At 38.8% G+C, this 22,413-nt stretch overlaps 1 protein-coding gene across 8 annotated transcripts in view; it reads right to left on the bottom strand.

Moving 5' to 3' along the window:
• picalmb (phosphatidylinositol binding clathrin assembly protein b) overlaps positions 1 to 21,714 on the bottom strand; it is a 35,493-nt gene extending 13,779 nt beyond the window's left edge. For 2 of the 8 annotated variants that reach the window (XM_036150055.1, XM_036150059.1), the window contains exons 1-14: positions 20,852 to 21,713; positions 8,759 to 8,901; positions 8,563 to 8,638; positions 8,360 to 8,462; positions 6,750 to 6,843; positions 6,497 to 6,608; positions 6,300 to 6,406; positions 6,167 to 6,208; positions 4,039 to 4,050; positions 3,423 to 3,508; positions 3,171 to 3,294; positions 2,518 to 2,651; positions 1,002 to 1,102; positions 650 to 802 (exon numbers count right to left, since the gene is read on the bottom strand). In XM_036150055.1, the coding sequence (XP_036005948.1) occupies positions 650 to 802; positions 1,002 to 1,102; positions 2,518 to 2,651; positions 3,171 to 3,294; positions 3,423 to 3,508; positions 4,039 to 4,050; positions 6,167 to 6,208; positions 6,300 to 6,406; positions 6,497 to 6,608; positions 6,750 to 6,843; positions 8,360 to 8,462; positions 8,563 to 8,638; positions 8,759 to 8,901; positions 20,852 to 20,981 (1,417 nt within the window). In that variant the 5' untranslated portion in view covers positions 20,982 to 21,713. Of the gene's footprint in view, positions 1 to 649; positions 803 to 1,001; positions 1,103 to 2,517; positions 2,652 to 3,170; positions 3,295 to 3,422; positions 3,509 to 4,038; positions 4,051 to 6,166; positions 6,209 to 6,299; positions 6,407 to 6,496; positions 6,609 to 6,749; positions 6,844 to 8,359; positions 8,463 to 8,562; positions 8,639 to 8,758; positions 8,902 to 20,851 lie in introns of all 8 variants that reach the window. The other 6 variants (XM_036150061.1, XM_036150062.1, XM_036150058.1 and 3 more) reach the window with 5 other exon arrangements.
• Positions 21,715 to 22,413: the final 699 nt, after the last annotated feature.

The following is a 22,413-nucleotide window of genomic DNA, read 5'->3' as shown; positions in this document are numbered from 1 at the left end:
TGTGACAAGAATGTGTCGATATTTCAGCTGCGTGGATAAGTTTTTAAAATATTCAGTGACTTATAACTTAAAGTTTCATGAACGTGTGCAGGCTTTAAAGAATGCGTTGGCCAAGAAAAAAAAAAGTCTTACTAGAATCATCGGTAAACAGAGATGGTTAACGGTTTCAGATTATTTGATCTTAATAAGTTCTTGCTTTTTAAAAACTTGTCTTTAAGGCTCACTAGAGATTTGGTTTGATTTGGTTGGTAAATAAAGATTATTCTACAACAATAAAGCTACCTAACAATAAAGCTACCTAAAAAAAAAAAAAAGGTAAACGTTGCTTAAAGAATGAGACTGAGCAGAGTTTTGATGTAACATTTTTAAATCCCTTTAGAGCCGTTTTTATATAAAAAAGGTAATTCTGTGTACGGGTTGTACTCGAATGCACCATAAAAGAAGCAACGGGTGGGATTTTCCATTAATCAGGATTGGGACATCCCCAAAAATCTGAGCTTGGTATGAACAATAAGTATAGGCAGAGGAAAACGTCTGCACATACAAAAGTATTCAGGACTACAGCAGAACATTAAGCATGCAGGGTAATCATGCGCTTCACTACAGATACATGAACAAGAGAGACAGAGAAAACAAAATGAGTTGTTACCACCAAACATTTCATGACCAGATGTCCTAGAGGAAAAGCTAACACCGTCTGAAGACACGACAGGTAAGTGAGTGGCATCGACAACGAGTTTTGACAGGAAAGGGTTAAGGTTTGGCATGGAATCATCTCCAGCTTCAGTAGAGGTGAAAGGATCTATGCAGGCAGAGGAAAGAGAAGAGAGAGACAGAAAAAAACAATAAAAAAAACAAAAAACAGAAAAGAGTAGAGAGGAGAGGTGGATATCAGAGTCAGACAACAGCAACAAGAGAAGGATAGCATGCAGAGCCAAAGTCTAGAGCCGCGACGTTGGTTGGAGGATGACGAGAGGAGAGAGAGAAAAAAATAGGTTTACCTGCCCACGCTGTGGCCACTGGCAGCCCTGTGGAGGCCGACTGCATGGAGGGCTGGAAGGTCGGCTGCAGGTCAAAAAGGTCGCTCTCCATCTTGACCGCACTGCGGATAGGAGAAAAAAAAAAACAACCAAAAAACACCATCATATCAGAAAACAACGTTGTTTGAGGACAACTGGAGGAAAAAATGGCTCCTTTAGCAAATACTTTGTTCAATGTTCAGAGTGCAAATCTGAAAAATGTCAGGAAATGTGTAAATGGCCATCAAGCTAAATTAAAGATACTGTTCACAGAGTGGAAATCCTCCTCTGTGAAACCCAACTCATACGATGGGATTAACTATTGCTTATGACACTAAAAGGCCAGCAGAGACACAGACACACACGCTTTGCTCACTCAGGTGCGTTTTCTTTTGGACACGGAGGTATAAAATAAATAAAATTTATTAAAATAATAAATAAATAATAATAATAATAATAATTTTACTTTGAACTGCTTGATTCCTAAAAATCCCAAAACAACCAACATGCAGAAATTTGCTTCTGATTTTTAGAGTGTGGGATAATTTCAGTTTCCTATTTGGACTAACTTAAACCATCTTGATTTCAAAAGCTGCAGCTTTTGTTGCCGTCGCAAACCATTGGAGCACCATAAAGTAAATCCAGTTTGTGAACAGCGGCATCTTTAAAACCTTGGCACTTTAATTTCATAGTAAAAACACTACAAACATGCCATTTTAGTCCACTAATTGTAATTTTACCCAGATCCAATCTACTAAGGACCCAAAGGCCAACCTGAATTTAAAAATGTCTGAAGTCCTTTCTGATCTTTGAATGTTTACGCATTTAGTTAGCAATTAAAGATTCCGGTGGGTAAAAAAAAAAAAAAAAAATCAAAGAGTGATGTGGCAAAGCAAAGATAATGTTTGACATTTGAATATAAAACTCGTCAATTAAGCATTAGAAGTTTTCCCTCCTTTAGAAAATTCAAGATGAGAGAAAAGGTCTGGGAGAAAAAAATTAATAAAAATGCATTAAAACATTTTTTCCACACTTCCTCACTGTGCCTGGGAGTAAAATGAGGAGCTTTTAGCCACCAGCCCAGAGGCTACCAGCAGCTGTGCGCTGCCATATTAACCCCTCGAGGAAACAGTACATCATGCATTATTGGAAACTGAAAAAAAATTTAAAAATTAAAAAAAAGCCAAATATAAATCAAAAAGTGCTTCAGTTAAAATGATTTTAAAATGACTCATCTCTGGTACCAATAACAGCACTCGTGATTTGCTGAAAACTATTTTTTTTTTAAAGATGGGATTTCTTTCCCCTCACTGAATAAAAACACACTGGAGTTAAAAGGTTGATTTTCAGAAATGAAATATTAAAAAGACGAAATTATTTTATGACTTTAACAGGGTTGCAAGCAAAAAGGACAAACTACGATTCAAAATAAGTCCCACACTAGCTCTGTCTTTTTTAAAAAAATAACACGTAGAGCCACTGTATGTGCAAGCGGTACCCATTTGAGCAGCTGGGTGTGGAGAAGAGGTCGATGGTTGGTGCTGTGCTGATGGTGCCCCCGGTGGTGGAGATCGGCGACGTATCGGTGGTGGAGAAGGACGGCTTCTTCGAGAGCTCTTTGAGTCTTTGCTCCTGAGAAGATAGAAAAAAAATACGATATATTTCAACCAAAATTGCAATTTTGACTTTTCTCTGCATTAACCACAAGCAACAAAAATGGCCTCTAAATAAAGATGTTTGTAAACAAGGACTTTTTTTAAATATGAACTTTTAATGTTTCTATTGATCAGAATATTATTCAAGAGAACAGCTTTTAGTTGATTTGGACATCAATCCTTGTTGAACATAAAGTGCAACCAACAAGCAAGTCTATGTATTAAACTGATTGACCAGAACTTAATGCTATGTATGATTATACACACTCTAAAACAAGTAATAAAATTAGATTATCTCACTACTGCAACTGTTTTCCCTTCCATGTGGAGCAAACCCATATTACCAACACCTAATGGACGTGTCTAATTCCCCAATTGTTACATAGCCAAAAATTGCAGACCTCTGCGATTTGGAAATTGCGTTTTTTTAAATCACGATTATATTGAAAATGCAATTAATTGTTCAGCCCTAAATAGGAGCAAACTTCGGTCGGACCTTGAGGGCTTTGAGTCGGGCCTGTTCCTCCTCCAGAGCCGCCTGCTTCTCCCGCTCATCCACCTTGGTGAAAGACATCCCCGTGCTGGCGAGTGATGACACTGCGTTTGATAGAGTACTGGCCCTGCAGGACCAAAGAAAAAAAAAAAAAAAAAAAAAAAAAAAAAAGAAGTGGATAAAAAGCAAATTAGCAAGCATTATCGATCCAACACAGATAGAAAAGCAGCGGCGATGTCGGCGAGCTCCTAATACCTGCTGGCTGCAGTGGAGTCTTTCACTTTCTTCCCTTCCAAAGAGGCCAAATGCTGCTCCAGAGCTTCGAGGAGGCTGCTGGGAGCCTGCCGTGACAGAACGCGCACAGTCAGCAACAACATGAGACGTAGACGACGTTGCGCGGATGGACATTAACACCATAACGGACAGTGGTGGGCAACCAAGATGGAGCGGAGAGCGCCAAAAACAATGCATCGTCAGCCAATTTGGAAGAGTTACGCCGGCTCCAGGGTATCAGTCACCAACCACTGATCGATGACGGCATTCCAGCCAAAAAGCTACTTTGGATGAGAGAGGAACATCTGTGTGGGGATGATGTACCGCACCACAGCTCTTTCAACAACGCGGCCGTTGTTGAATCTGCCTAAAGCACAACATGGCAGCCATTTATTTATTTTCTTTACTTTACAGGAGAAGAGCTACGCTGGGTTTCACCTCAACGACACGACCCGAGTGAAGCGGAAATTACCGCAGCGAGGGTTTTTTCCTTCAACTGCTTTTCACCACGATGTGGGAGACAGCGCAGAGGCATGCAAAAAGACAACACTGAGGCAAGTCACGAACAGAAGAAGAAGAGTGAAAGAACAGTACTTACACAAACTGTGAACTAAAGTGGAAAGATAAGGGGGGGGGGATACAGAATATAAAGGTGGTGACAGTCAGAGGGGAAAGCACTTCAACTCAAGTTCTTTGGGGGTAAAATATTTATGCAACAGCATCATTTCATTTTACTTTAATTTGGAGATAAACTGTCAATGGGCAGCATTTTATGAGTTGATTTTTTTTTTTTTTAATTTTTTTCCTACAGCGTGGACTTAAAAACACCTTTATTTACTGAAACGGGTTACAGGAGCAGAAGGAGAATCGGAAGCAGAAGATAAAATAAAAAAAGAGGAAAAATGGCCCTGTAGGCAAACATGCGGCCAAAAAGAAAACCATGCAAAATCCTTAGAGATGCACCGAGAGACCAACCAGTGACCGGACCGGGACGATTTCCAAATTTTAAAATCGGCCTTGACCAATGACCGGCTGGTTGCAAACTAAAAAAAAAAATAAAATAAAATAAAAACATTGTCTTCTTTTGATCAGAGAGCACACAAAGCCCAACCAGGTCACATTAGCAACGCTGTTTGGAGTGGATGCTGTTACCAAGTGATGAAGAGTCAAAGTGAGCAAATTTCAGTTATAAAAATCAACGGTAACGAGACATTTTAAAAAGGAAACTGGGGCTCCTCTGTAATGTCCACATATGGAGAGAGAGAACAAGACTTTCAGCAGAGAAAGAAACAAAGCGACGTTGCTTGCCTCTATTCTTAAGCTTTGAACGCTCTGTATGTTGTGGAACAGGCTAAGTTTGGAAATGTAAGCAACTTTTTGGAGAGCTCAGTGCTAATTTAACGATTTACATAGTACCGTAGAGACCTGATTTATTCATTTATTCTACAGTCCTTGTGCCACATCCAGCCCTGGACACGTTCCAGACTGGCCCACAGGGATCGACAGAAAGTCATAAATCTGTCAATTATTACCGCACATTAGAAACGTGCCGCTTTTATCACTTTTATTTTGACGGTGACTGCTGTCATTTCTCTGTTTGGTTAGCTAGCACCAGCACCATTGTGTGCTCCAGTGCTAAAAGGAGAGACTATTGTCATTTCCTACTGTCATGAAGATACATATTGCACGCTAATAAGATATTCAGACTATTTTGACGGCCCAAGATGCGTTGTGGCCACCGAGTGTTTAAAGTACTAGTAATTAGTTACTGAAGTCAAACAGTAAAGTGGAAAAAAGCCAGTCAGTATGGCACATAGCATATTATTGTTCATGTTATGAAACATCTTGAGATTTTTAGTTCAGTTAAAAAAAAATAAAAAATTCAGCTCTCAAAAGCAATCTTATTTACTGCAAATGTATGTACTTACCCCTGCTCTAGAGAAACATATGGTCATCTTCGTTTTTGTACTGGCAGCCATGCTAGTCGCCAAAGTAATCATTTAAAGCACGCTGAAGTCAACCGTACAATCATTTGGTCTTTTATCTTAGCTACATCACAAGGTTCTCGCCAGCGCGCAACAGCTCGCTACGGTGAAAGTTGTGAAAATTACGCTGAAATGAGACCGTTACGGTTCTACGTGCTAAGCTAACAGTAGGACACGGATGCTTGGGAGCAACATAGAAGTTGACAACCTACGCTAACGCTAGCTGTTATTAGCTTGACAAACAACCCAGTGGGGGTTCTGTCTGGGCTCCCCCTTCAAACTGCGCCATGCAACGCTCCAGACCTGAAAAAAACAAACCTGGTGAGACCCTGTTTTACAGAGACTACCCTCACAGGCATTATGAGGTCACCTCTGTTCAAATATGAGAAATGTATCACTCACAGCAGCAAAGCCAGAAAAGGTTTCTTTCAGTCATGTTATTTTTATTTTTTTGTATTTCAAATGTTGCATTGATATCCTGATGTTCCAAACTTTGTATAGGCGCATCAAATTTTATAAAGGAGGACAGAAAAAAACTTCGGTCGGTGCATCTCTAAAGTGACGGGTCTTGTTTGAATAACACTTCGGAATAATCTACATTTCTGCTCTAGTCAGACCAAAACCAAAAACATGAGAGGAAAGGTCTAAGCTGAAATTAAAGAAAGCAAAGCAAGGCATGGCTTTTCTTTCACATCTTTTTAATCAATATTGCTTTGATTTGAAATGAAAACTATTGCTTACCTGAGAAAGGTCTGGGATGTCGCCTCGGTCAATTCCCACCTGCTGTTAAAAAAAAAAAAAAAAAAAGCTAATTTAAAAAAAAACAGCAGAACTCCTTTACGAGTTTCATGAGTGAACATGAAGCGTCATCTACCTCGGCTACTTTGAGGAATTCTGATATCCGGGTCATGCGAGTCAGGAACTTCTTGTAAATGTCCAAGCCTTCTTTACACTGAGTCTTCTTCATGTCAAAGTACTTCTCTGTTTGGCAAGGAGAGAAGGAACAATGTGACGCCGGGGGGAAAACCCTCACGGACAGAAAGAAAAAAAGGGGGCGCCTGGGGGTCTCACCGAGCAGGTTGATGATGCCTTCGTTATAAGCAGCAAAGAGCCTGATGGAGTCTTTGAAGAGGAGCATGAAGGCTGCATTGATGACTCCATTAGTCAGCTCGTTGGCATTGACCTAAGGAAAGGCAGCCAGCCAGGACTATTTATATTAAAACACTGCACTGAGGTTTGCTGAAAATGCAACATAACCTGTAAACTCCAGCAGCTTGTAACCGAATGAACTGCAGCGCCAACGGAGACCTCAGCTCAAACTCACGTTGAAATCGAGAAGGGCGTCCATCTGGTTCTGAATGATGGGTATAGTCTTGAGCAGCTTCTCTGTGTTCATGGTCCGCATTACGCCGTCAACGCTGTGTGGAGAAATGGTGCCATTGTTACTTAATCTATTATTGAAAATGTAAGACGAGTTTAAAATAAAAAATAAATAAAATGCTGCTAAATGTTCTGTCAACTCAAAGTAACATATGTGAACGTCCTGTTACTCCAACTAAACGGTCAGAGCCTCAGTAATCAGACAGGAAGGTCTCAGGACTGTACCACTCTACCACCATGTTATCCTTTGCTAAAAGAAAAGCTTTACCCTCACTTATTAAAAGGGAGTAATAAGTTGCCCTCTCTGCCATGTTTGTTTTGAATAGTGGCACAGACATAACCAGCCAATCAGGCAATCTCTGTACACACCAATCAGATGTTAACCTGTTACAAATTTCTTACTGAATAAAATCTCTACACCTCTAAAATAAATCACAAGTCCTCCTGTTCTGTTTTAATGCATTAAAGCTGTTGTTCTGAGGATTACCCAGAATCCCTTTTAAAATGTATAACATATATATGGGCTATATGGGTTTAACAATAGTTTCTAACAACTAGAATGTTTCAACATTGCTACGCTTTTTTTAAACTATATAATATTAACGATATAAATGGCTTTCAGTCCGACTCGTACCTGCAGTCAACCTTTAACTAGCTATGAACCTCATGTGGCAAAAATAATATCAAGCCATAAATATTAAAGACAAACTTCAGTTTCATTAGGTTTTGTACTTTTTTTTTACTTGTACTTTGTTTATTAACAGCAGGGGGTGCTGTTGTCACACTTAGAATGATTCAGAAGGACTGAATTTTCTGGACAAAAAAGGCTAGATAAAAATGTAAGTATTTTTTTTCAGTAAAAAAAAAGAAAAAAAAGAAAAAAAAGGCACATTTATCATAAAACTCTACAACTCTCCTCCCTACTTTGAGGTCATGTGTTTTTACATCATGAAATATGCAGAGAAACACTTATTAAATCAGATATATTAAAAAAAAGTGTAACAGCAATTACTTTAACATATGAGCGAAATAAAAGCCTCCACTCATCACTGAAGGTTAAAAGCTTAGTGCAGAGTAATCTCCTAAAGCTAAAACTAGCATATTTGACAATAATTGACAAACGTAGGACTTGCTCTGCTTTAAACAGGCAATGATGCAGCATCAGAGAGCAACCAGCATGGGTTACAGATTTCCCTCCACTCCTTAGACGTCAGGACAGAGAAGTTGTCTACTTCCGTTTCCCATCACAGTCTCTCTGAGCCGGTAAGTAAAGGTTGTCAAAGGACAGAAATTTGCATGTGTGGGTGCAGCTCATTCCTGGTTCACTTTTTGCAAGTCAGCACTGATATCAAGCTGAACCACTTCCTCTTTGGTTGAAAGCCATTACAATAGGAGCTTAAAATAAACACAGAATATTACTTATATGCAACGGCGCTTGTCGTTTACTACAACATAAGACTTGTGTTCTGATCTTTCAGCCGTCCAAAATGGAAAACCACCGTCAAAGTACCTGGAAGTCGATTTGTTTCAGAGAGAAAAGTAGTTAGTTCTTACCCCCGTTTAACTTTTGTGAAGTCAAAGGCAACCTGTCTGTAGGAAACCGCTTTCTCATTCAGGTACCGACTATACCTCCTGATGAACGTAGACATGTCATAGCCTGCCACGTCACAAAGCAAAAACATTCATTAGCTTTTATTCTGCTTCATTTGTTCTTTTTTTTTTTTTATTAAAAAAGGTACTTTTAATAGAATCGTCACCTTGTAGCCCGCTTTTGTCCAAAAAATTGCTGAGGTTGAAAAGTGTGTTCCTTGAAGCCAAGTACTGGATAAAACGCTGCAAGAGGAGAAGGAGCGGTTGAAGACAAAAGTCGGGGGCATTAAAGCGAGGATGGTGAGGAGAGCGGGGGGTAGGGGGCGGGGGGGGGGGGGGGGGGGGCTGCGGGAGCTATCTCACCTCGTTGCCGTACACCATGAGGTGGTGCGTGGTGATGAGCGACTTGAACACAACCACCCAGCTGGTGTTGGTGGTCCTCTCGAATAAAGAGTCGGCCAGTTGGGGAATGTTCACGTTCATCTCGTTGGTGCAGTGGATCAAATCTGGAAGAGAAGAAATGGTTCATGAGTCACAGGAGCAAACGCTACAAAGGCTCAGGCCTAGCAATAGACGACAAGTTGCACATCTCCTTCGGTTTATTTTACGCAACGATTCAAAATCATATTTAGTATTAAAAACGTATAAATGTTGAGGAAGCCTGTAGGATCCATCCTCAATCTTATTCAAATCTGCTTACAGAGTCAAGTTACAGTATGACAGAAGCAGCCATTAATAAGATAATAAGTAGGTTTGTTTAAATAATAATACTTTTATTTTTGTACTCTATTCTCTGGGACAAAATTAGGGTGGGAATTTTTTTCACTTCCGATCCGATCCCGGAATTTGTATATCTGCCAACCCGACACCAGAGCTGGGTTTGCTTTGATGTAATCATCATCATCATCTCGATTTTCTAAGAGGCTGTAGTAAACTCCTTTCTACCGGCCAGTATGACACGTACGGATGTAAGCATTTATGTCCCAAAACCTGGGATAAGTGTAAGGTAAAAGAAGTCAGAAAAGCAGTAAGTAAAAAAAAAAAAAAAAGGTGTTCACAGGATGAATCCTATTCTGAAAACACATGTGCAATAGTGCGGGTTTGAAATTGGCTGCATTTATGAAACCTAAGAGATATCCACAAAGAGAAAACCTCCCTGCTGTTTAAGATTTTTTTAAACATAACTTTATTTTAATCACCTCTGATTGTACTAATTTAAATTCTACTTTATTTGTGTCTGGGTTTTTTTTTTTTTTTTTTACATTTTTAATTGTAGCCATCTGAGTTATGTAAAGTGGATCAAGAAAAAAAAACATCACAATATAATTATTATCTCACGCTTGCTGTTTTCCAAATAAAATACCCGGCGCAGACTAAACGCCGCTAGGCTCTCAACTAGCTCATCAAAACTTGCCATCCATTCCCTGCTTTGTCAAAAAGCTTTTTTTTCCCCCAGGCGTTTCAGTCCATTGTATTGTAGGTCCTTATGCAGCTTTCACCACATTTAACATATCAACTACTATAGTATGAAATATGTATTTAACAGAACTGCTTGAACTACAAATATTAGCTAACAATCTCAGTACGATGCATTTAGGCTGTTTTTGCCAGTAAATATTTTTGGTGATGTTGTTTAATGCTGCAGAAATTGTTTTAGGAGGCTTTAACGCACCTGTAAAGTCACCAAAAACATCCAACTAAGTTGTTTCCTTGTCAAAATTTTATCACAAGTAATTTCCTCATTGCAACAGTCACCGTTCTCCCTTAACTTCCTGATGGCGCACAGCCTTTATTATTCTGAAAATACATTTGACCTGCAGACAAACAAATCTACTCAGATAATCCAACTGATTGTCATAGAGCTAAATTACGACTCATTAGCTAAACAGTTTCTTTTTTATTACCATGATCATATTTATTAGATTTCTCAGTACTTACTTTAAATGCTCCAGTTTCATTAAACTGAATTAAATTCCCATAGATCATGTTAAAGCAGCCAAAAGGTTTTACTCATGTAATAATGTGGGAAAACTGTGAAGCGATCCAACTGGTTTTTAACCGTTACATTTTCATACAACTAACAAGAGTTAATCACTCTACAAAAAAAAATCTATTCAAATCAGTGAAAAGTGCATTTTAGCTGTTTGAGTGTCTTTGCAGTACAAATATAAGCATCTAAGTTATATACTACAACTAATACATACTGATGGTTTACAGAATATTATTTACTGTAATCAGGCAAGTTTATTTGTAGACCACATTTAGAGTACAAAAGACAATGTAAAGTGCTTTACATGATTAAAATATAGGAAAATACAAACAGAATAAAAGCAAATTGGAATAAAATGTAGGAAAAAAAATTAAAAGATAAAACATTTAATGGTGCTGCAAGCCAAATATCTGTCTGCAAACCTCTATTTACTGGTTGAATGTTTATATTGACATTGTGGGTTATTTGACATTTTGCCCATGCTGAGTAACGTGCGGCTCTTTAAGCGTGTAGCATTCACCTCTGGCTTGAAAATGTTAAGATTGTAGATAGTGGCTCCACCCTTATTTATTTATTTTTAACCAGAAAAGGGTGGGTCCAGGGGTTGAGGCTTGGCATTTTATCTAATCAAGTCAGCAAGGACTCTTGTACACCCATTTCAGGTTCTTTCTTCACTGAATGCTGTGTTCAAATATTTTGACTCAGATGGAGACGTTTGTGTTAAAATGTTAAGTAATCTCCAGTTTAAAAAAAAAAAAAAAAAACAAAAAAAAAACCTATGCCCTTCAGCCATCTCTCGTATCTCTAAAGTTTGATGTCATTCAGCTCCTTTTTGCTGAGAAGATAATAATCCCGTTTTAACAAACTAAACTTCCTTTCAGAACTCTTGGTGTTACAATGACCTGTCGACTTGATTATGATAAATATGAATGTAATCTATAACAAATTCACATGCAATGTGAGCCTCTGTTATGAAAAATAATATATATATATATATAGATATATATATATATATATATAGATATATATATATATATATATATATATATATATATATATATATATATATATATATATATATATATATATATATATATATATATATATATATAAAATGCTTTTTTTTATTCACGTTTAAGCACAAAGCGACGCTGAATCCTTGCCCGATTATAATCAAACAAAGGAGGATGACAAAATAGAGGCAACAAGGCTTTAAGTGAAGTTTGATGATTGCAGTTCCCATTTAAAAACAAACAACCACCAAATATGCCCAAGGCATTAGCACAGCGCCTGTTGTTTCATAGGGATTTCAAATTCAATAATCTGAAAACGTTTTTAGTATTGTACGCCATCCTACGCCAAATACCCGTTCGTTTAGACAGTAAATTTCAACATATTGTTCCAAACCCTCATCTGGTAAAGTTTCCATATATCATTCTATAGATTTTACTTCTGTAATCGTCTGTTTCCAGGTATGCAAACCCTTAGGGAGCCCTAGAAGCCAACTACGACTGGGCTCTGCATAGCAGGAAAGTCTTAGTGGTTTTATGATGACCTTCCACTATATTGCATGTTTCCAAATGACCATGACCTTAATGTAATTGATCCTGGCCTACAAATAGGACCCCCCCCCCTCAATGGTGTTACTGTTTTCATCTACACAAAACAATAAAGCTGCTAATACAGAATCATAAATAAATGATAAAGATATAATGTGACCGCACACTAAAAACTGAGCAAAACTGGGGGGGGGGGGGGGGGGGGGGCTGCTAAATGGAGCCATTTTCTGCAGGAAAATCTGAATTACACAGTAAACAGCCGCAGTCGAAGCGATTACATGATTGCTTTGACAAAGCAGGATTTTCTGTTAATGCTCATTATAATTGTTAATGGCAAAGTTGCGCCTCTTAGCAGGGCAGCAGAAGAGCGTGCACGGCGTCTGGATGCTAACCACTCATGTTCTGTCCCACTTCCTTTGCTCACACTTCGCTTTAATGCTCATAGTTTGAACAGCCGGCCTCCAGATGCGCAGATGACCCTGCCGTTCACGGCGCTGATCAGTCTGAGTATGTGGGCCTCCCTTTCTGCCCTATATTTGACTGTTTCAAAAGGCAGGAAGGGGGGGGGGGGGGGCAGCTATAAGTAGGACAGAATAACCTTCCAGAGAAACCACAGTAGCAGCGGTTAGCATGGCTGGCTAAACTGGCCAAAAGGAGCGGACGACGAAGACGAGGGGAGCCAGGTGGAGGAAGATAAGGAGTACTGAAGGACAGGTCTTACTGTAATCCGCCCACAAAGTATCTGCAGTCATTAACATTAATGATTTCAAAATGAAAAATCACTTGCAAGACTCAAATGAATTTATGTAACAGCCGTGACAAAGTGGGATATTGTCGAGCTGAGCGTCTCCGTTCCAGGGATGAATATTTTACACGTGCAAAATCAATTCAAGGAGTCGGCATGCTAATAAACCTGCAGAAGCTGCTGCTGGTATAAACAACGGCGACTCCATAGACGACACGCAAACACACAGGACAGCGTGGTCAGGGTGTCATAATAACACTCGGCTGGAGTGACTTATACGAGAGCATCTTGGTAGCATTAACCTCTCGCCGGGCAGCACTAATCACACACGCAGGTCAGGATACCGTCGCTTGTCAGCAGCCAGAAGTTGACATCGTGTGTCTCTGCCTCTGATTCATGGCCTGCTTGAATAATTGTTCCTTGGCAGCTCCTCAGCAGCCTCTGTCGGCTCCGATACGATTTTTGAGAGTTTGCACGTTTTAGCTGGAAGCAGTTTAAAAAAAAACAACTATTACTTTGGGGAAAAAATGTACCAGAGATAAGCAGTGGTGGTCAGACATCTACTGGCGTCGCTACATTTGGTGCCACAGGCATTTAATCTATAAATGTTGTCCTCCGTGTTAAAACTCTGTATCTCGTCTGTTAAGATATTACTTGCGTGCATACGTCAGCCTCGTGATACACTCATTTATGAATATGAACACACCCAGACTGATTAAAACAACCCTGGATTATGGTATAACATGCTAGACAACCCTTTGAAACTCAAATCATTCATGCCTGTAATTATTTAGTAATTATTTAGTAATTAATTATTACTGTATTAAATGATACAGTAATTATAACCCAAACATATTGCTATTATAAACTAAACAGAAACCTCACCTTTTCAGTTATTTTTCTGCTATAAACCAATAAGGAATTGAGCTGCTTAGTGAGCCTTTCGTTCTTTAAGTCTTTGATATGAAGCTTTAGCGTGATACACGTGTCTAAAACGGATTGGTTTAAATTCAACCATATTTAGAGTAACAGGCTCTGATTCAGACCTTTACTGGATTGCAATGAACTGGACTGATCTCAAGTGAATTTTGACCAAACTGGACATGGACTGGACCAGTTTGTCTCGTGAAGTGCCTCCAGATAATTGATTTGAAACTTTATAAATAAACTGAACAGAATAGGGATCGTCTCTGGCTGCTGCAGGTCACTGAATAAAAATATTACCAGTAGAGATGAATTAGTGCGGGATCCTCACTGCAGGGTGAGACTTCATCCCGGACAAGTCCAAATATGTCCGCAAAAGTTCGACCTATTGACATCATTCTTGGGTCGTTTATTCCGGAACGAATGGGATAAAAATAATAAAGGTCTTTTTTTTTATATATATTTCAATAAAAGGCACAAAAAATAAAAATAAAAAATTATCACGTGAGAGAGCGAGGGAGAGAGACACAAAAAAAAGAGGTTTGCGTGCAGCTTTTACATGCAGCTGAATCCTGGCACAGTATGATAATCTTAGTACAACGCAACTGTACAGACACTTAAAATTAAATAAGTTTTTTGACTTACGACAGACAATAATATCAATAACGATTGATTTTAATTTTGACAAAAACTTAAGCAAGGCGATTCCCTCTCTTAGCAACAACTAATGATGAAATTTGATACAACAATTGAAAGTATCGTACAGTGTATGCCGACATTACCGTCAATCATTTTCTGTTCCGTCTATGTTGACACCTCTCAGGTAACATTTGAAGGACAATAAAAAAAACACAAAAAAAAACATTTTTTTGATAACATTGTAAAGGAAACATTTTTGAAATAAACGTTAAAACAACGCTGCATTTCTATAATTTAAACAAGCACCTGTTTCATTGCTTCTAGCTTAAAAGTTTATAAAGCTGCAGGAAAAAGGTCAAACCTAATGCATCAGTGCATGGAACTGTAGCGCATAGAATATGCCCTGTAGAAGATCCAACAATCTCTCTGCTTTGAGAGTGGGACAATGCATTTTTATCTTTCACAATCAAAGTTATTTAAAGTGAAAAATGTATAAACTGTCATTATAAAACAATGGAACCCAATTTCAGCTGCATCTCTCTCTTTAACTCAAAGCTCAATTAATATTCATCAATTACATGGAAAACAGCACCAGAAACGGCATAAATAAAATGGTATATAATACAAATTGCAACTAATAATACACATTTAAAATTGGACAACAAAGCTTTGAAAATCATGAAATTATGTACATGGTGAAATGTTGCTTACAATTATGAAATAATACCATGAGGGTATGTGTCAGACTTTCACCAGGACTGGGAAATTTTTGCAACTGGAAATATTTCCTAACTGGGTTTATCTTTCTGGAAAGAGCCTTCTTGCACATATACCTTATCAAAACAACCAATACCTTCACCTAACCAATACTAAAAGAAATGATTATTTTTCATGTCAAAATGTACATAAGCCGATCCTTTCACATTTCCTCAAATTATTGCAAGTCTTCCGGCAGCATCAATGGAAAAATAAAGGCTCAGCTCCTCCGCTCCCTGCTGTCCCTCATATCAACAATAAGTTCCTCCCTGCAGCTTCATTTGACAATAATAATCTGCTACTGGAAGCTTGAACTCTGCTAACACGTCAAACACAGCCAGAAGAAAACATATGCAACCCTCTTTAAACGACAAGGTAAACACAAGGTTCCTTATGAGGTGGACTGACAGGAAAAACAAAATTAGCTATGCTAATGCTACAAGCTAAAACTTCAGATGTTTGAGAGAAACTACAAAAGGTCAGTAAAGCTCCTGTATCTGCAACAGTGAAGTAGTAAACCTCCCAGATGAAAAAAGCTAATGACATCTGTTTGAATATTAGTTTAATGGACACAAACAATCCAGCAAAGGTGTTCTGTCATTCTGAGCTCCCCTGTCGATATATGCTTGATCAGCTAACAGGTTATGGAAGAACCAGACTGAAGCTGACAATTAGAGGAGAAAACTAAGCAAGCACAGTTGCTGTTGATTAATAAATATAATGCAAAATTACCAGAAAGGCAGAAATTGTACAGAACCAGAACCTTTTTAACACTAAAAATGTTTTGTATGCACAAGATCCCTGTTTTGTTTTTAAACAATTAATTTTATGATCATTATATACTAAAAGTACTAGTACTACATTTATTTATATCAACACCAAATTTACAAGCAAATGGAAGCGCACACAGTGACACACTAACGATAATTATAATAAAATAACTATGGCTGTAACAAAGCTTTACATTTCCATAAAGCATATCAACACTTATACTATTAGTGTCACCTGGTCCTTTGTTTTGTCAAACAGGGAAGTGGCACTTGAATGATATTTCTCTCAACCAGTTTGCCCTAATTTTTTTTGTATCGGTATTTAGTTTGAAATCGCACTACCCTGACAACCCTAGTGTGCATTATACATTACTCTATGCTCTGCAAAACCTGCAAAGAGCTCCATATATCCTGATACAAGGAACTGGCCCAGGCTTTCAGTTATACTAAGATGTACTCCCAACAAATTATGAATTCAAACCATATAACAATAAATAATAATAAAAAAAAACTATCAGCTTGCCCCTGTGACAAACTCTTAATACAGTTTAATACAGGATAGATTGGAACTGTCTGAACCAAAACCTGAAACTGTGCATTTTATACCTAGTCTCTGACACAGTGCCCTTATCTCCAGTTGGATATTCTTAACCAAAATCTTTACGCATTTGAGAACTTTGGTCCAGTTGGCATATGACAAGTTAATATTTAAAACAGGCGATAAAATATTATCACTTTATATTGATATCATAACTTCTAGACCCATTTAAAAAAGGTGTGGTTGTAAGGTTTCTTATCTTTTACGGAAAAAGGATATCAACCATAAACTGATCAGCCTCAGAATGTGAGCCTTTCCAGGGTGCAAAATATATAAAAACGCAGCCAACAACCACTGCAGGTTACAGCATTTCTTTTCTGGCCTTTCCACTGATGCCTATGAGCCTCGAAAGACAACATCCCTCGCATCAGAAACATAATTACCTCAAACAAAATATCTAAAAGGTTGTCTGAAGCTTCCTTTCCCTTATTGTTCTGGTATTTCTCAGGCAATTTTGGAGTCCAACTATTGTCTGAGGGAAATATTTTAATATATCAAATCGATGATAAACACAATTATGTCAGTTTCTTATTCTGCCAAAACTCCTCAAATGATAACGCTTCTATCTAGTTCCATTTGCAGAATAATTAACATTATGATAAAGAATTTCATTGTGAATACACTTGTGGAAACAGAGGACGTCTGTGTTTTTTTTCTTTGTCAGAACTATGATTATATACAAGACAGACAAAAAGAACTGTTTAAAACTTAGTTCATCCTGGCCGCCACCCAAACCGACCAGCATCCACGTGTTAACATACAATAAAGAGAAAAGGGCACCAAGCTAATATCTATAATCACACTTGCTATCTGTGCTGCGTGTCCCAGTCACGCTGGACTGCTGGCTGCCTTAGGATGAAACCAATAGTGTCATTCTGCCAACTTTCACCTCATCTCACCACAGGGGAGTCACCTCAGCAGCGCCACACGTGCAAAACATGCGACATTAATCACTAAACCAAAAAAATAAGCAAAACAATAACCATTATGACCCACTCAGAGAGCCACTTTCAGCTGTTTCAGTCCACAAAGCACTCTGATGAGTTTGCAGTCTGACATAACACACTGGGTTTATTGTGACTGAACTTTAACCATCACACTGGGCCTCCAACAAAACCACCTTTATTGCCGCCGTTGCATTTGCAAGCAACAATCGATATGCAAAAAACAAAACGTTCCATTGCATTACAAGTACTGCCAGGCTGGATTTTAGGCTACTGTACCAGGTCTAGTTTTTGTCTTTTACAGTCTGATCTGTCTGAGAAAGGAAGAGCCTTCGGCGGACCTCTGCCACAATCCATGTTCTTGTGGAGTCGCTGCGCCGTTTGTGAAGCATAACACCACAGCTGGCGTCACATTACCCACAAAAAGAATCCTTATATACAAAGGAAATGCGTTTCAAAACATTGTTTCACAGTGCAAACAAGTATTTGGTCCATGTAAATGTATTCAGCAGCAGCCCTGTGCAATTTCTGTCTGTCTTTCTGGTGATTTTGCATAATTTCTTTTCTTTCGTGATCAACTACACCAGCAGGGTTCCTGCTTTTTTTTCTTCCTGCTCCAATTGTCAGCTTCAGTCTGGCTAAACCACAACTTGTGTTATTATTGGCCACATTAGCCTCTAATAGCTTTCCAACTAAACGTGCCGTAATGGAGGGGGTGGGGTGCATTGGTTTGTTTCGTTGCACATTATTTAGCCGACTGAGCAGTCAGCTGATAAATGTTCTCCTGCGCCCTATCCATCCCGCAGCAGAACGGAACAACGCGTGGTTTCGGAACTGAACACCTGGGAAGCGCATATCGACGGGGGAGCTCATACCGACAGAACCCCCATCATCAGGCTGTCTGTGTCCGTGAAGCTGACATTTAACCAGTTAGCTTAAGCGTATATCATCTGGGAGGTTTACTACTTCACTGTTGCAGATACCAGAGCTGTACTAAGCTTTTTATATTGCAGTCAAGCGTTGTAGTGTTAGCTTTTACCGACAACTTAGCATGTGGTTTTGTTTAGCCAGTCGCTTTTTTTTTTTTTTCCCCCTTCCTTGGTCTGCATTATACGGAAAGTTTCTCCGAAGGACACTTTTGGGTTTCACATTACATTTTTTTAGACCGTTTGAAGACCAAGCATAGATATTTACAGTTAACTGGCTTCAAACGCCACTAAAAATACCAGACTTTACACAAATGGGAAACAAATGTCGAAGGGAGGTACCCACTTAAGGAATTGTTTAAGGAATTTAATGATTACATTTTGTTTCTCATTTTAAAATCAGCGCGAGCAGATTTCATACCTTGAGCATCGTCTCTAACAGAACATCCTCTTGTGCTCAAGTTGCATCAAAATGCTGGTTGACTGATTTGTTCAGGAAATAGTTAAATCGATATTTAGGATTTCAGCCAATTAGAGCAGGTAGACGACAGGTTTGCCAGTAGAAAGTCAGCAAGAAACATAATGTTCATGCCCTGACAAGGTCTTTGAACTGGCACCTTTAGAAAGCTTTAAACTACCTTTTGTATTGATGTCGTTATCCAAGCTTAATCAACTCAGTCAACTATACATTAAATAAAGACCATTTTAATTAGTGCATTGATATTTTTTTTTTTTTGTCAAGATAAACTAATTTTGTGTTGTTGATAAACTAGTGAGGAACATTTAATTTTCACTTCAAAAAAAGGTAATCAAATGAATTTGTCTATAAAAACAGACAAAAATAAAATACATAGTAATGTAAATGTAGGTACCCCATTTACATATGACAACCAAAAACTCTAAGTCTAAAAACACTTTAGTCAAAACCCCTTTGTTCCCACCAGGCTTCATCCTCCTCCTAGTGGCTACCAGCTGACGTGTACGATACGAAATATCTCACCATGGGGTGCTTTATTGTGTACCTGAAGAAAAAAGTCAGGCACACAACAACTAAAACTTTAGTGAAACGAAATGACGAAGGGGGAAATGTGCAACATTTCTAAATATGCCGTTTAATCAATATTATATGCAATGCTTTAAAAAAAGTTAAGATTTTTACATTTTACCAGCAAAACATCCCCCATTCACAGAAACGTTGGTTAAAATTAGCGTTATTAGTTGAAAAATTATATACAGTTTATTAGTAATAAAGTGCTTAAATGTATAGGTATTCCCCATTAAGGTTTCTAGAGATGAGGATTTGGGTTTTCTTAAAGCACAGCTGATGCATCTCTTGTCGTAGACCCTTACAAATATTAAGCATAGGATCCCGAGGTGTTTATAATGCAAGTCTTAAAAGGAATACAAAAAAAAAAAACAGTACTTAAAATGGATTAAAACAACTTGTAAATCGTAAACACTGTGAGGAGGAAGCGTAATTAACGATAAAGCAGAACACCTAACTCTTCACTTAAATCCCTTTCCAAAATGTGAATGCTTGAACTCTTAAAAACTGAATTCAAGCATAACAACAAAGCCTCTGTCCAGAAATAAAAAGGGCAAAGTTCAAGCAACCATGAATAAATAAATAAATAAATTAGCACCTGCCAATGTTTTCACAAACAGGTGGTACATCACATTTCGCCGAGCTCAGACACAAGCAAAGGTTCTGAAATAAGCACTAAAAAGGTGACTCTGTAAGCATAACTTTCCAACTATCAATTATTTTTCGAGTATGTGTACGAATTGGACATCTGTCAACTTATTCCGTTATTTACACATTTCTCTTTGGGCCCCAAGCAGTGCCCACTTTAACTTCTAGCCTGGCTTCGGCCCTGGTTTAAGGTCGCAGCTTTTAACATGGTGTACTGTGAATTAAAGGGCAGAAATTACCACAGAAGAATGCTTGATATCAGAACGCTGTCATTACATGAAATTATTTTAATGCGCTTTGAAACAAAAATACATTTATTTTGACCTACATCCTGTTATTATCCAGCTATGTATGCAACACCTTGCATACATAGCTGCTTAAAATGCAGTAAATTTATCGTATTCCCACTCCAGCTTTGGAGCTTTAGCATCCTTTAATTTTCTTTTTCTTAAAAAAAAAACTGTTAATAAAAAAAAGGTACCCAAATAAAAATACGCTTTACATTTAAAAAGAGAGCGTAGAAACACCGCAATGCTTTGTAAGGTACAACGTTAAAAAAAGCTACGAGACAAACCCAGATAGCATGACAAGCTAATACGACAACTAAAAAAAAAAGGTAATGAAATGAGAAGAAACATTTCTTAAAGCGTTAAAAACAGCCTGCTGCATTGTAAACACACATGAGATCCCCGTCATAAGCATGCCAACAAGACCACTGGTCGCTGTGAAAACAATCTAATCTCCCTGTCATGGGAGAGCATCGGCTAGCATCGGCTAGCATGTAGCCTCCGGTTAGGCTCTGAGGCCTTCCCCTTAGCTTCCACCATCGCCATAACTCGGCTCCGTGTCAGCGAAGCCGCGGCTTTAAACTTTTTTTTTTAGGCATAAGCGGAACCGTTCGCATATACTCACAGTCCAAATGTTTCTTCTTCGGGCCCATGATTTCGTGCGTGGTGGCCTTGCATACTGTTTTCGACACCGCGGATCCCGTTACACTGTGCTGGGCTGCCGTTATCCTGTCCGTAATGCTCTGTCCCGACATCTTCGCGTTTACTCAACGAAACAAAAGACTCTCAAAAACAAAACAAAAAAAAAGCCCAGTGGAAGCCCGAACGGCTTTGTCTTCCCGGTTGTTAGGTTTCCTTTCCCCACAGCTGTTTTATTTAAAAAAAAAAATGAAATTGGATCTCCACCTCCTCCTTTAGCCTCTCAAGACCCCCCTTTTTTTCCCACCTCGCTCGGAGGAAAGAAAAATCAAAACTAGGCTATGGCAGACGCGGACCAGGGGAGGGCGGAATATAAAGGGAAGCGGAATCTGACAATAAAAAAAATATAAATATATATTCGATTTTTTTTTTTTTTTTTTTTTTTTTTTTGGTGGGATCAGTTACAGGTTCATCCAGAATCTAGCAATGCCGAGATAGTGAGGTTTCTTTCGCTGACTCATTCGAACCGGGTCCCTGTCTCGCTCTCATCCCGATGTAGTACACCGGATCCCTGCCTCCGCCGCTCCGCAAGTCGTCGTTGTCGCCGCCGCTGCTGCTGCTGCTCCTCCTCTCCCAGTTCTTCCTCCTCCTACTGCCACTGCTGCTGCTCGGCGTTAAAGCGCTATGACAAAGGGGCGGAAAAGACACACAAGGACTGGAAATGGCGGGTCTGTGCTGCTCGCTTTGCTCAGCAGGATATATGATCAGATTCTGCCAGGCTTGATTCCGCAGAACGCTCCGGGGTCGTGTGTGTCGCTGTCCGCAGATCAGCAGCAGCAGCAGGGGAGGCGGGGGGGGGAAATAACCCGAACGCTCAATCCTTCAGGTCTGGATGGATGAAGCCTGTGGACACCAGCTCAGTGAGAGCCAATACAACAGGCCAGAGTGGGGGGAAAAAAAGAAAAGGAACCAGAACAATGCAAATCTACTTCTTTTAGTTTTATGACTAAACATTATGCACAAACCTGAGTGTATTTTATTTGGATGTTACGTTAAGCACCGACACAAAATATGGTTGTCAAAAATGTTTGCCAACAAAAATATTAAAAATGTATATATATATATATATATATATATATATATATATATATATATATGACCTGTCCAGGGTGTACCCCGCCTCTCGCCCAGTGAACGCTGGAGATAGGCACCAGCAACCCCGCGACCCCATGAGGGATTAAGCGGTTTGGAGAATGGATAGGTGGATATATATATCTATATATATATATATATATAGATATCTATATATCTATATATAGATATATATATATGCATGCGACAAACTGGCGACCTGATGTACCCCGCCTCTCGCCCATTGACAGCTGGGGATAGGCACTGGCACCCCTCACAACCCCAATAGGGGATAAGCATGATGGAAAAAAAAAAAAAAAAAAAATGTATATATATATATATATATATATATATATATATATATATATAGCCCATCAGCATGTGGTTTAATCTCAGGATAAATAATAAATAAAGCTG

The sequence above is a fragment of the Fundulus heteroclitus genome, chromosome 18, assembly GCF_011125445.2.
Source record: "Fundulus heteroclitus isolate FHET01 chromosome 18, MU-UCD_Fhet_4.1, whole genome shotgun sequence".
In the NCBI taxonomy this organism is placed as follows: domain Eukaryota; kingdom Metazoa; phylum Chordata; class Actinopteri; order Cyprinodontiformes; family Fundulidae; genus Fundulus; species Fundulus heteroclitus.
This window is presented reverse-complemented; position numbering and strand designations above follow the sequence as displayed.